This window comes from Haemaphysalis longicornis, unplaced genomic scaffold (assembly GCF_048455015.1).
Source record: "Haemaphysalis longicornis isolate Haplotype H1 unplaced genomic scaffold, Haemaphysalis longicornis Haplotype H1 scaffold_17, whole genome shotgun sequence".
Taxonomy (NCBI): Eukaryota; Metazoa; Arthropoda; class Arachnida; order Ixodida; family Ixodidae; genus Haemaphysalis; species Haemaphysalis longicornis.
This window is the reverse complement of record NW_027526276.1, coordinates 7,965,786-7,979,233: the sequence shown is the minus strand read 5'-3', so window position 1 is coordinate 7,979,233 and position 13,448 is coordinate 7,965,786. Positions and strand designations below refer to the sequence as shown.

Below are 13,448 nucleotides of genomic sequence, written 5' to 3'. Positions count from 1 at the left end.
TTTAAAACATTTACTGAGCGAATCTCAAACTATAAACAAAGGTCGCCTTTGGTGGTCTATTTTGTTCAAAACCAAGATCAAGAACGGCGCTTGCCTGCTTCTTTAGAAATAAGAAAGCAAACTGCCATCGGGTGTTTTGTACAAAATACTCCTGGTGGTGCCACACTACAAGTACGGTCAATACTGCCAAGATAGCGTCAAGGTTTTCAAGAGATAAAGAAATCGTTATATTTTCTAAATAAGCAAGTTAGCGACGTTCTTGTTCTTGATGTTAAACATAATAGACCACAAAATGCGGAATTCGCGTAAAGTTTGAGCGTGACCGAAGCAGCGGTTTGCTCAGCAAAATGTTTTAGAGACGTCCATGTATCGGTGTACCACAGTGTACATTTGTGTTGTCTTTCGAAAATTAACCTGCTCGTTCTAATAGAGAAAGATAGGAGGTTCAGAATTAAATTTTACTGTCGTCTCAAGTAAAGTTACGCCGTTTTAGGGCGCAGCCCTTTGGCGGCTCTTTCTGGGGTGAGCCGATTGTCGGTGTAACCGAGTCAACGATGGCCAGGACCGACGAGTGAAACAAAAAAAATTAGCAGAGTCTTAGCTCTATTCCAGGATATACCTAGGGCGAGTTAAGGTTCACCTGGTTCTTCTTAGCTTTTCTGGTTGTCTAGGATTAGGTTGATTATCATGCTTACTGCTGCTTTACACACACACACACACAGCGTACGCACTATGTGACACATGTATATTTATCAAGCGGCTCCGGTGCAGCGTCACCAATCGCCCGGAAAGATGGGAGGTTCAGATTGAAATTTGACTGTCGTTTCTTGATGGGTTGCCCGAGCTACCCAAGCGTACTCCTTTTACGCAGGTACTCTGCATTCCTTAGTGTAACTGCTTGGACTCATTTTCATCAGCGTTTTGTGTGGGTCAGACATGCGTGCGGCATATTGGATTTGCCGTTATGGTTACTTTGATGTATTGTGCTGTACATGTATCGGATCCACATTTATATTAACAAAGAAGCATTTTCTTTAAGGTTGACTCGAGGCTACCTCTTCTAATGGTTATTTGTCAGATTGTAGTTCAGGTTCAACGCAGTGCGAGCATGTTGCATAAGCGAATGTGATGTTCAACGTCAGATATATCTACAGCGGTTATCAGTACAATCTTAGCTTCACTGCTGTCTCACTGGAAACGTTTGCTAGGTCAGTTGCGTACAATGGAAGGAACAAAATCGGCCCAAGACTGCCTTGGGGCAAACTGGTTAAGTGAAAAAGGCTTAAAATCCCACTGACATTTAAGTACTATTACGGCAATGAAGCGAGCACGTACTGTCACGTGTGAAGTCAACAAAATTTGGAACGCTGCATCCACGAGCTGTGAAACGGTGTTGAGATCCTGACAAAATGCTTGAAGTCAGTGGTGACTAAGGTGTTGTGCTGCTGAGCTTAATAACGAGGGTTAGAACCCGGCTCTAATGGCTGCGTTTCAGGGGAACGCCCGTGTGTCGAAATTTCGTCTCAGGGTAGATATTTCCAGGTGGTCAAAATTAATCGGGATCCTTCGACTACGCCGCGCCTCATATTATAGGTGTATCTTCTGCGCGTACAAACACCTAATTTTTTTCAAACACTTTGTCTTGTCACCGTTCTTTAGAGCTCAGAAAAACGTTGCCACGCTTGAAGAGATAGATATGTGCATAACAGGAAGTAGCAGTTTTTTTAATGAATACAAAGACTGGATTGCTTTTGCTAAATATGCACATTGTTCTCGAGAAAAGAAACGTGCTAGAGGCACTAAAGACAAAGCACGAGCAGTGCGTTCAGAGCGCGTTGACCATCTCCATGCTTGTGTCGCAGTTTCGATCTGCAATTACTTGGCCTAGTAAATAGACAGAGGATTTACAATTGCACTGCGCTGTTTCGTGCCCTTCCTTTGCATCAGCAGAGCGAGGGTCGTTTGGTGGCGTCCCCTGGTGGCGAGAAGAGCGTCCTCTCTCTGGGAGCCGAGAAAGGCCTGGCAAAGAGTGGACTAGTCCACACCGTAAGCATCGTGGTGGAACCCGTCGAGCCCTCCACCGAGGCCTGCATCGACGACCCATACAGTGAGTGTTCTGCAGTGGCGTATGTCTAGACGTGGCACCCTGTTGCCTCAATTAATTGCCCATCGTGTTGAGATTTTTGCGTCGCGCCACCCTGGCTCATGACGTCAGTGTAGGTAATCGCGGCATCCCCATATTCGAAATGAACGGTGATTGCAGTTTATTGTAATCTGTCGCTTGAAGCGTCTGTGTCAAAAAGCAATACTTCGGAAGTTTCATCTTCTAAGCCACCGAAGACGTGCTCTGTTTGCGTCCCCTTACAAGGTAACCTTAAGCAGATCGCGTTAGCGTTGTATTTATCTCACAGAGTGCGAAGTCAGCCCATGTCTTGAGGCTGCTTAAAAAGTATGCAATGCGTTTGTTTTACATTTTCGCATAGTGTCAAAACGCGAAATGGTCAAATGATAAGGACAAAGCAGTAATGTAGTGGGTGCCAACTTTCGCCCAGCTGCTTCGGAAACGCTGAGTTTCGTCCTTGTTTCCCGGTGTGTACAATAGGCTGTAATTTAAGAGTGGTACGTTTATTTGTCATTTTACACCGTGGAAGTATAAGCAATGAGTTTTGTAATACGTTGGACGTTTTCTGGAGTCTCGTATATGTGGTGTCAGGGTCGAAGCTTTCACTTAGGTGCACAAGCCAGCTTCCGTCACATGCCGTCATGGTTAAGTTTAAAACAAGTTACTGTTCAACTGATTATTCACTAGATGTTCGCAAAGATCCCCCTTTAAAGGAACGCAAAAAACACAATACGATCTATAAAATAGTTATCAAAGCGTAAAGCAGCCAACAATGGCAATGCAATGAACCGCATCGACTATTCTTCTATACCTCTTTAATGGTGAACTCGTTTACCCCAAAAAGACTATGCCGTTCATAAATCCTTCCTTCCAGCTCTCTATTTGAACGGAAACAATGTTAAAAAAGACGATTGCTCTGTGAACATAGCGGTTATGCGGCTCATGGTCAATACTGCGCGAAATCGACCGAGCTGTTTTGTCTTGCTATAGAACTTGATTTTTAAACGACTAAACGAAGACAGAATAAATGTCTGGAAAATGAACCCTGATTTTGTAAACCGTGATTTTTGTGCGACTGCGCAACGTATCGGGTATTATCGAGGGATGTGGCGTTTGCATCTTTACAATGGTGCTACTGTTTTTTTTTTTTTTTTCACGAACATTCCGTAACAACTTACAGCTCTCTAGTGTTCTGAGTGCAGACTGTCCTGGGAACGATCGTATGTATGCGTTGTGTGCGCGCGTACGACGCTCTTGACAAAGCCGTATTTCTCGTGCCGTTTCAACATTTTAATTCATTTTCTGCGCGTTCTTTGCAGCCTGCAAAACGCCCACACCGGCGGAGGAAGACATGGTTCGGAGCCTAATCGTAAGCTTGCCTTTCACTTTCGTCTATACTGAGCGTTTGTCGCCGTTGATACGAACATCGCCCAGCATAGGCGGGCGCAGGGTTCTTGATTAGGGGTTCTTGATCGCCCCCTTCCTTCTCCCCGGTAACTTTCGACCTCTTCCCACTGAAGGCCTAACTTTCAGAATGCAGTGCGAAAACGAGGAGTGGTTATAAATTTTGTATTTCAATAAAATGAAATTGCGACACCGACCAAATATTTCTGAGCAGAAATTTTTACTTCCATGTGCAACGCCGCAAAGAGAACAAGTCCCAGCGAGGATGTGGCATCAATTGCACAACGCGCGGCCCAAAGAAATTCCATTCTCCCCAAAGCGCAGAAACATACGACACATCTGTAAACAGCTTTTGGAAATTAACATGAGGTTTTTTTGGGCTGCTACTACCGTGAGGACACACGCGTGGTGATAACCCTACAGGACAGGTTCGATTGAGTTAAGGTGTGTGGCAAGTTTTGTGCCCCCCCCCCCTTAGGGTGATTAGGGGGAAACCATACCCCCCCCCCCCCGCAACCCCCCCCACCCTACCCCCTGTGCGCACGCCTATGCTACCCGGCATCATTCACCCTTCTTTCGCACCTGTAGCAAGTATATGCTGAAATGGCGCGACTTTCACGTGGATATAAAAAGTATAACGAGGCACGTAAAGTTTATTTTCTGGTGTGGGAATGCGTGTACATCATTTTTAGTGGAGTTGTGCGCACAATGCGCGGATAGGCATGTCGCCGTCACTGCCAACGGGAGTGGATGAATTGGCTGTGACGTTCTGGCGGCTGCAATCACTGTCGCTGTGAAATCGTCACTGCTGTCGTCCCTGCCTAAGTAATGGCCCAGTAAATAGCAAGTTCGCCTTGCGAAGGCCACGTTCTACGGTAGACGGTGCGAGTGTTTCGTAACGCCAGGTGGTTTCGTGAACGGGCTGTTGAGGTACGTGTAGTACATTAGCACGCACTGCGGTCTAAAGTGACAGCCGAGTTAGGCAGCTGCATTTTCCAGGAAAATTCAGAATGGCAGCTGCCGCATTTTTGGCGCCGAACGGTGGTCCGTTGGCCAAAGACGATAAGTAGGTTTCGTGTGAATCCCCTGTGAGGCCCGCAGGTGGCAAGGGTAAGACGTTGTGCTATGGTGATGAGGCGAGAAATAGTTCCATGCAGAGGTGGGGCGTTGGTGCTGAGAAATTTTCGCAAATGGCAAAGCCAGGAGAGCGCGCCTCATAATGAAAAGAAATCCCCAGGGCAAGTAGCCGCATGCCTAAAACAAGTCATAATGTGCCACGTTGTTGTCAAGAAGTTATTCAAGGGCTAGAAACGGATGTGCCGCGCCGCGAAGGTTTTTTTTTTCTTTGGCACGCTGTGTATAGACCCGTCACCTTCTTTTTCCTGCTCTCTCTCTATCTCTCTCTCTCTCTCTCGCTCTCTCTCTCTCTCTCTCTCTCTCTCTCTCTCTCTCTCTCTCTCTCTCTCTCTCGCGCGCGCGCGCGCTCTCGTTCTCTCTCATGGGGCTGCGCTAGTGGCCCTATAGTGGGCGCATTCGACAGACTATTAAAGACGATAATCTTCCTTGGGCTACTTAAACCCAGAAATTTTGGTCTGTCCTCATGTCTGTCGGTCTGTCTGTCCGTCTGTCTGTCTGTCACTCGATTCAGCCACCCGGCCAAAGTAAAATGCTTACTGCGCAGTAGTCTTATATACGCACAGCCAAATGTAAACGTCTACGCCCGGTTTATATGTTCATACTTGTCAACTTTGTTGAACAAGAAGAAGGCATTACGCAAATATAAGACAGGAAATTAGTACACAAGGAATATTTAGTGTTCCTTTATTAAAAATTCCTGGGTGTGTGGTTTTTCGATAGTAAATGATATTCCACATCTACTGCAGAAAACCGCCGCCTCCTGGCGGCATATGAAAAATCACGCGGCAACAGCAACGAAAGGCTCCACTAGCTAGGTTCCACGTTCTGCTTTGAACGCACGTGGAGCACGGCCACGTGGTTCTATAAACCTTGTAGTCGGCCGCCTCTATTCACGCGCTCTCCGCCGTACTGCAGCGCTGGCATCGAGGAACCCCCCTGTAGCAGTAGAACGCGGTAAATTCAAATCGCCTTGAGCAAACCTTTAGTGCGTTTACTTCGGGATGAATGCAACGGAACAGGAACAGCATGACAGTTGAGCGGGAAAGCGAATGGGGGGAATTTACTTGGCAAATGCCTACAAAGACTATCGTCTTTTGACGACATTTGCAACGAATGGAGCAGATAGATACGTGGCCATTTTTTTCGACTTTGCGGCATGTGGAAGCACATTGTTTCTGCCCGGAACGTTACTCGGCACATAAAAATGCCTAATTAATGTTTAAACAGCGAAAGGTGGTCACCGCGAAGGTGGGATCTGCGATACACCAAAAAGTGCGTAGGGCAATATTTGTCATCGTATGGTGGCATTTCTTAAACATCCCATCACGTTTGTTTTATTACGTACATTCTAGAATTGAGGGAGCTATCGAGCTTGTCGCTTCAGATCCTTTTACTGGGTCACGCCGGCCTCCTTAAAGGATAGCAAGCTGCTAAAAAAAACGCAGTGTTTCCGGTATCTGCGGCCGGCCGAAGACTAGCGGCAACCGGATCGCTCCGGTAAAGCAACGAGGAAATAAAGAAAACAAAAGGGGGGAAAGCTTCCCGACGGAGCGGAGATCTTTTGACACGTTTGATTGATGGCGGCGTCCGTGCAGCGACCGCATGACGTAACGAAACGCAAGAGCCGCACACCTTTCCCTTCTTTTTCGGGCGCTGCGGAGTTGACAGGCGTGCAGTGATGGATGCGGAAATGAGTGAGTGAAGAGCGGATATTCCGCCTGCCTGCGCTTCGCTGCTGCCCATTCGGTCGGTTTTCCGGAGAATGAAAGTGGGTAAAAGCTCAGAAAAAGGTGTGGTCGTGCGGGTATATTACCGCGGCTCTTAGCGTGTACATGGGGCGGTATTGCCTTTCCTTCAGCGCGAAAGTGGCAAGGGTTCCTTGTAGTCGACGAAACATGCGTGTATTGCTGTTCATTTTCTTGCAGGTAAAGTTTTGTGCATTATTTTATGGTTTCGTTTGTTTTGTATCTCTGCACAATTTACGAAAGTTGGTGAGAGTCGTGTTTTATTGAATGCTCGCGTTTTGTTGGATGCCTAGGTTTCACCAGAACCGTTGCGGCCGTTGGCGTCGCATAGAGCTGAAGTTTTCTGAATCATGTTTTTCTTCCCGATAACAAAATTTCGGCCAACAGCCGTACAGCGAATGAAGCAAAAAGGAAATGGTTCTACCTTATTAAGCGGCGTAGAAAGATTTTGTATTTACTTCGGGAGCATGAAGATTTCGTGAAATCAGGGAGTACAAACTGCGCAGTAAAAATTTTGAAGTATATAGTACAGTAGTGGTAGAAAGTTTCGGGACCATCTAATGCACTTGTGCGTGCGCAGTCGGATGGCCTAATTCTATTCCATTGTGTCACGGAGCGCGCACCTTCAGCGCGCTTGATTTGTTGTCTTCCGCATGCGCGCATCAGGCGCAGCTAAACTCCTGCCTGTGCATCTCTATCGGTGTCCTCTGAAGCTCTCTAGCACAGGCGACCTTCATTTCGCTCCGCGTGGACAAGCAATGCGGTTTTAGGAGTGGGGTAGAAGGGGGGAAGAAAGGGGCCCGAAACGGTCTCGCGTAGGCTGCGGACACCCACCCCACGCCAGGCTGTTTCGGCACCCCACGCCTAACCTGGTGCCTCTGCCTCGCTTCGCCGGATCTCGTATTCCCGCCTTTCCCTGGCGCTCTTTCTCCCTCTTTCCCCATATCTGCGCAAAACCTCTCCTCTCACGCTGTTGCTAATCGCGGATGCCGTGCTTATGCACGCATAAAAATCCCGTGTGCCAAACCACGAGCACAACTCCACCGTGCTCTCCTATCTGCGGAGGTGCGGCGCGTGCTGACACTACCCGTCCTGGTTTTTTTCTCCGCTCTACTGTCCTCCCTTCGCCTGTGTTCGCTTCGTTGGTTTGTGTTCAGAGCACGCACGCATTTCTTGTGGTTTTCTCTCCTAGGGTTTGGGCGCTAAAATAGGGGATCCCCGCTCTACTTAGCAAAAACCAACTGTGCTTACTCGTGAACAATGAACGCGGCTTGTATTATGGAGAGTAGCTGTGCTGAATGTTGAAAAACGCTTCGATAAATACCTTGGCAGTCAGCTTAGCTTCTAGCGTAACAAGTGAAGCAGCGGGCACATCTTTATGTTCTGGTTCCTGAGTGTTTGAATAACAAAACGGAAGCTTTATTGAACCTCGGTTTTTACAGCAACGCTCCTCATTGATGCCTTCGCCGTTATTTCGTTTGCCCGCCAGTTACGTTGTTCGATATTCGTTCAGATAACGCGTTTTCCGGGATCTTACGTCTCGTAATCGTCTGAAAAAGATGAACCAGATGCAACAGTGGGCATTTGCCAAAGAATTGAATTCTGAAGTTTATTTCATCATCCATAAAACCCTAGAAATTCAGGGAAACTGGAGCAAAGTTGCTTTTCGTGACCATGTTTCTGTCATCTCTAACCCAACTTTGTCGATTCACACTTGAGGAACCTCGTTTTCAAGGAAGTCTCGCTAGCACTTCTAGCTGAGCTGTCTATCTAAAGCCCATCACGTAATTACCAGTTTTTAAATTCTTCACAGCCCATTTTTACTTAAAGAATCTGTATTCACCGCACTAGTGTCACTACATAAGGTTTCAGAGTACCGGAATATTTTTTCCCGTTGTGTTCCGCGCCGCAGCAAGGATCATTGGCAAGTTCCCATCACGTGACATTTGTGTACACTGCAACGGTTCATGGTCGCCGCCATTTTGTTGTCTGAGTTTTAGTCAGCTCTGGTAGTCTTAGTTTGCCATCCTTGCTGTGCGCGACTGACGTCGTTCCGAACGCGAAACCTCCCTTCGAATAATATGATCTGCAGGAATGTGTATGAAAGCTGCGTCTTCGGCAGTGTTGTTTACGAACGACCCTGCCGAAGGTAGCGGCGATACCGCAGAAGCGGCAATCTGACGGCATTTACAAACACCAAAATGGCCGCCGTTCCTTACTTGCGTGTTACAGTGGCGGTGCTCTAACTGCTTATTGAGTCACTGTATCATACCATCCTTGTCTCTCTTCTCTCGCTGCAGATGAACGCTGAACTGCGCAAGGAGGAGTTCGCCAAGCTTCTCGAGGAGCACGCCCAGATCGTCATGGAGATCAACAAGGCCGAGAACAGCCTCGCGTAGCTCGTGCCAGCTACGTCACTGCCGCCCCTGTTGCAGCTTCTGCGACCTCAGGAGGCACGGCCACCATTCCGTCACCACCGTGGCCACCACTCCCGAGTACCACCACCACACGACGCCGCCTCCTCCGTTCCCGCAGATCCCAGCGGCGCCTACGCTGCAAGACAAAAGTTTTGGAGCGTGTGTTCTGGTTGTGGTGCAGCCGGCGAGGTTCACGAGAGAAAGTAGATGACGCCGCAAAGGTGTGATTGTATTCTGCGTAGAGGCAGGATCTATTTTTTTCCTTCGCGAGGGTAGTCCCTCATGCTGTCCTACCCATTTCGGGAATGTGGAGTAGTCCCGACAAAACACTGTTAGAGAAACGAGACAACGCACCGTTGGCACCGATAAGGCACCGGAATTTAAAAGCAGACTACATTGTGTCCCTGTTTAGAGGAGTTCCCTGCGGGAGGACACACAATAAATTTGGTGCTCTTTGTTGTGGATCATGGCACACACAGTATAGAATCTTGTTCTGCAACGCGGAAGTAATTTGCGCTGGCTGCTGATTCGGCTTACTGGTAAGTCTCCCAGAGCTATTGGGACATCTTCGCTGAATTTTTGTATGCTAACAGGCCAGGAAAAGCAGGGGACATCGGCTAACAAAATGCCGGGCTGTGTGCGATCACGATTTCATTTCGGGAACTCGAATGGCGTGTTTTAAATAGAATCTTCCTGCATCCATTGACCGCGGCAAACATTTGGAGATCGGTTGCTTTTATTCTGTGGATCTTAAAGGCTAGGCTTCGGAATCGAACAACATTATGCTAGCATAGTTACAATTATCGAATTACTAACACTTGTTAAGTTAGCCGCCAAGCAGTTTGAAGAGCATAAGAGTAGCCTAACATTGCACAAAGTATTAGCGACGGTTTGGTACTGTCTTCGCCGAATAATTCGACGCTTGGCGTACTCTAATACCTTCTACTATTTAATACTTTCAAGCTTCGCCTTCTGTTAAGCTTTCAAGTTATGTCTACGCGCAAATGCTGTCTGGGATTGTGGTGATACAGGTTTTTAGACCTGCGGGAAATAATTCTTCTTTTGCGGGATGTATATTTTAGTTTGCACCTTTCGTGGTTTTTGTGATTGAAAGTTGGCAGCGAGGTGTGTTTTCGTTGTGGCCGTTCGTCAAAACTTGCCTGAGTTTTTTCTTCTCGCGAGTGTTCTCGTGGCTTCACAATGAGTGGTGGGTTATTAGTGGCCTCCTACATGGCAGGTTAATTCAACATCACAAGCGGGTAAAGCTGCGCTCTGGTTTCAGTGATACTCTCCTATGGGCAGCTAGGGCGCCCGCTTCTTGCTTCGAGTTGGCGTCTTTGGACGGGCTATAGGATGTCAGGGTGCAAAAGAGATTTGTTACAATCGCCGCGCGTAATGTCTGTACTTTCCTCTCATTTGCAAGACTGTTTTCACGACTTTTTGTTACTTGTGAACGCTCCTCTGCTTAGTTGCACTGATGACTGAAAAGAACTCCTACACCACAAAACGTTCTCGGCACTGGATTAAGGAGATACGCGAAGTGTGTCGAACTTGGAGGTTGATGGGGTTCCTATTGAAAAAAAATGTATTTGAGTGGCGGGAACTCAATTGGCTCCAGTAATTTATTTATTTTGCAGAAGGTGTACTTGAACAGTATAAACGGGCTCTTTTTGTAATATAAGATATGCAGCTGTTTCAAAGATGTGACCGCATGGCCATGCGTACCGTTCTCACCGCTCTGAGCAAATAGTTTGGGCAGCTTGTGGCGGGTGTTTTCGCCTGTTATTCATGTGCACGAACTTTAGCTTTATCACAGCTGCTGCATCTTTTAACAGGCGTGTTTCCGTTGTGTATCCTCCGACGGCATAAAAGTTCGTAATTCTTCTATGCCGACCCTGCCGGTTTTCACGTCATCTGCTTCGGGAAGACTGTGGGGCCGAGAACCAAATGTTACGTTGTTTTAAAGCAGTTTCAAGGGTATTAAAAAAAACCTGTACACTGACGAGCCTTTCTGTTTCAAAAACGATCTATGTGTAATCTTCTGTTGAAGCCTGTTAACCGAATGGGAACAATTTCTCTGCGGGTTGGGGCAATAGAATTGTACTGACGTTCGTGTGAAGGCATTTCTCTCCATGGTGCGAGTTAGTTAACTATTATGGAATGATCATTCAGCCCCTACTAGAAGCGTCCGCTTAAGTTCAACACCGCTTTTTTCGCGCCCTTGATTACTGTGACATTCAATACTGAGCAAGAGTGCGTGGCGTTCGCTCGTCTCTGCGCCGTTACAAATTGTCAGCCTGCACAACGTAATGCTCAGGCATTGTATTTATTCGCTGAACTGCGACATTCGACGAATGTTCGATTCAGCGAGTTCCAATGTATGTTGTCTCCCGTGTGAAACTTCTCGTACTGTATTGTTTTTTAGTTCTCCCGGTGTGAAGAAAGTGTGTTTCGCTTTGTTCTGGTTCTTACTATGTTATGGAAAGGCTGTGGCTGTGCACCTTGGTAATTCTTAGATGCGTATGTCTGCCGTCGAATGAAATATGCGGTAGCGTTGTACATAGCCTATTAAAGTTGTGACACATTTATTGTACATTTTTTCTTCCCTACGTTTCCCAGGATGAAAAAAAAAAACAGCGTAGTTCGTCTTTTTTCATCTCGTACATGTAAATATAGTGTTGTTCTTTATATTCTAGAATTTCTTATTTTGGCGTCTTCGAAGAGAAGCGTGCTATAGTTTTACGAACGTCTGTGATGCTCTGACGAAAATGGTTGCGCATTGAGTTATTTATGATGCATACTGTGGAACATTGCGTTGGGGTTTCTTGATGTCACTTTTTTGCAGGCTGCTGGTGGACATCCTATGTCAACAGGAGCCGGAAGTGACGTCACAGCTTATTGTACGCATGCCTGCTTTGGCGCATAGCGTAGCCCATCCATCAAACCTTACGCTGTGTCAGCTGAGACAAAAAGAGGTAATGGTTAAAGCTGTGCAGAGGTTTGTAGTGTCTCTTGTTACTGTGTCATCGCTTGAGACTTTATTTGCCCTTACAAATAGCTCTTGCTGCTTGAATGTGAATGGAGGGTCGAGGTTCTGTTTCCACTGCATGTTGCGCACGGCCGAATTTTTATTCTAACGGCCAGTGTCAACTATTTCGTGGCGGTTCCTCACATTTGGGGATGTCTGACTTTTGCTTTTCCGTCAAATGTTTTGAGGAGAACACAGATGACAGTTTGAAAGACCCCGTAAACTGTAGCGGATGCGTTGCTTTCAAGTTTCAGGAGATGTTATGGGATAAAAGTAAAAAAAAAAATTCATAATTTTTTACTTCTGCCACACGAAAACATTGCGTGGCGTAGGGTGCCTTGCAGAGCATCTCGACTTGCGAAGTTGTTGAAACGAGCATCAAGAAACAGCTTTACGGGGTGTTTCATTTGGAAGTGGTGTGAGTGTGAAGTGTGCAACATGGAGTTTTGTGTGGTGTAACTTATGGCCCGTACTATTTGTTATTTAAATGAAAACTGAACCAAAGCAGAAAGTGTATGCGCGCACACAGTCCAATAGCAGCAAATGTGATGGTGTAATCCGTACAAAGCGAACCCCATTTTATGTATAGACTTTGTACGCCCCTGTTCATAGATGTCTTGTGAATCTTTATATATAAAAAATGTATTCGCACCGTCCTCCAAATTGTGTGGTCTCGTTCATTGCGTGGCTGTTGGCAACCGCATCATGGCGAGCTGCGTTTTTTAAAAGATGACTCTTTGTTGGGCTATTTAAACTCGAAGATTTTGGTCTGTGTGTGTGTTCGATTCAACCATCCGGTCGAAGGATAAAGGAATTGCGAGTGTGGTTAATATAGGCAAAACTTTTCCATATCACTGATTCTGAAAATTCACTCCGTACCTGTAAACATTGTTCGACAAAATGAAAGCATTAGGCATATTTGAGGCAAAGCGTTATTACATCAGTGGTTCGAACTGTGTTCTAAAAATATAGGGCTGCTTGATTTTTGCAATAGAAAACAAATATGTGTTAAAAACAATATGACCCACAAAAACAAAATGCGCTCACGCACGACCCCAGCCCTCGGGGTGGCATTCCAAGAAATCAAACAGTAAGAAAACGTTGCAGTAGATGTTGTGCGAGGAGCAGGGCTCGGCTAAATTAAATTGAGTTGAGCGAGCAGAAGGAAGAGGAAATAACTTTATTCAAACGCAACATTAGGCGTCCGGAATATCCCGGGCCAGGTTCCCCAACGCTACAGTGAACTAGAATAGCTTGATCCAGTGGCGCGAACGGGAGCCACTCTACAGCGTTCGGCTCAAGCAAAATGCGTCCACCGCCACCAGGGGCGCTACTGCGCCTTCTTCTAACGGTGCCGCCGTTGAGCGGGCCGTTGCTTGGGGAGCTCACCAGGTATTGCCGCTGATGTTTTTTAGTGTGGTACAGTAATTAACCTTTATGGAACAAATACGCTCACTTTTATTCTCCATGTACCTTTCTAGGAACGTTTCGTCGCTTATCAGACCCGTTTGAGCCATCGGGCAACGGCTACAAATAAACAGTTTCTAGTGAGAAACTCGATGCAAAGTTGGGCTGTGTCGTCTGCTGTCGGCGAG

The 13,448-nt window shown here is 46.6% G+C and overlaps 1 protein-coding gene across 8 annotated transcripts in view; it reads left to right on the top strand.

The window, feature by feature from the left end:
* The window catches only part of LOC144166412 (uncharacterized), a 314,257-nt gene extending 301,741 nt beyond the window's left edge, over window positions 1-12,516 (top strand). For 4 of the 8 annotated variants that reach the window (XM_077695941.1, XM_077695939.1, XM_077695935.1 and 1 more), the window contains exons 3-5: window positions 1,951-2,107; window positions 3,442-3,491; window positions 8,709-12,516. In XM_077695941.1, coding sequence (XP_077552067.1) covers window positions 1,951-2,107; window positions 3,442-3,491; window positions 8,709-8,807 — 306 coding nt within the window. In that variant the 3' untranslated portion in view covers window positions 8,808-12,516. Of the gene's footprint in view, window positions 1-1,947; window positions 2,108-3,441; window positions 3,492-8,708 lie in introns of all 8 variants that reach the window. The other 4 variants (XM_077695940.1, XM_077695938.1, XM_077695934.1 and 1 more) reach the window with 1 other exon arrangement.
* Window positions 12,517-13,448: the final 932 nt, after the last annotated feature.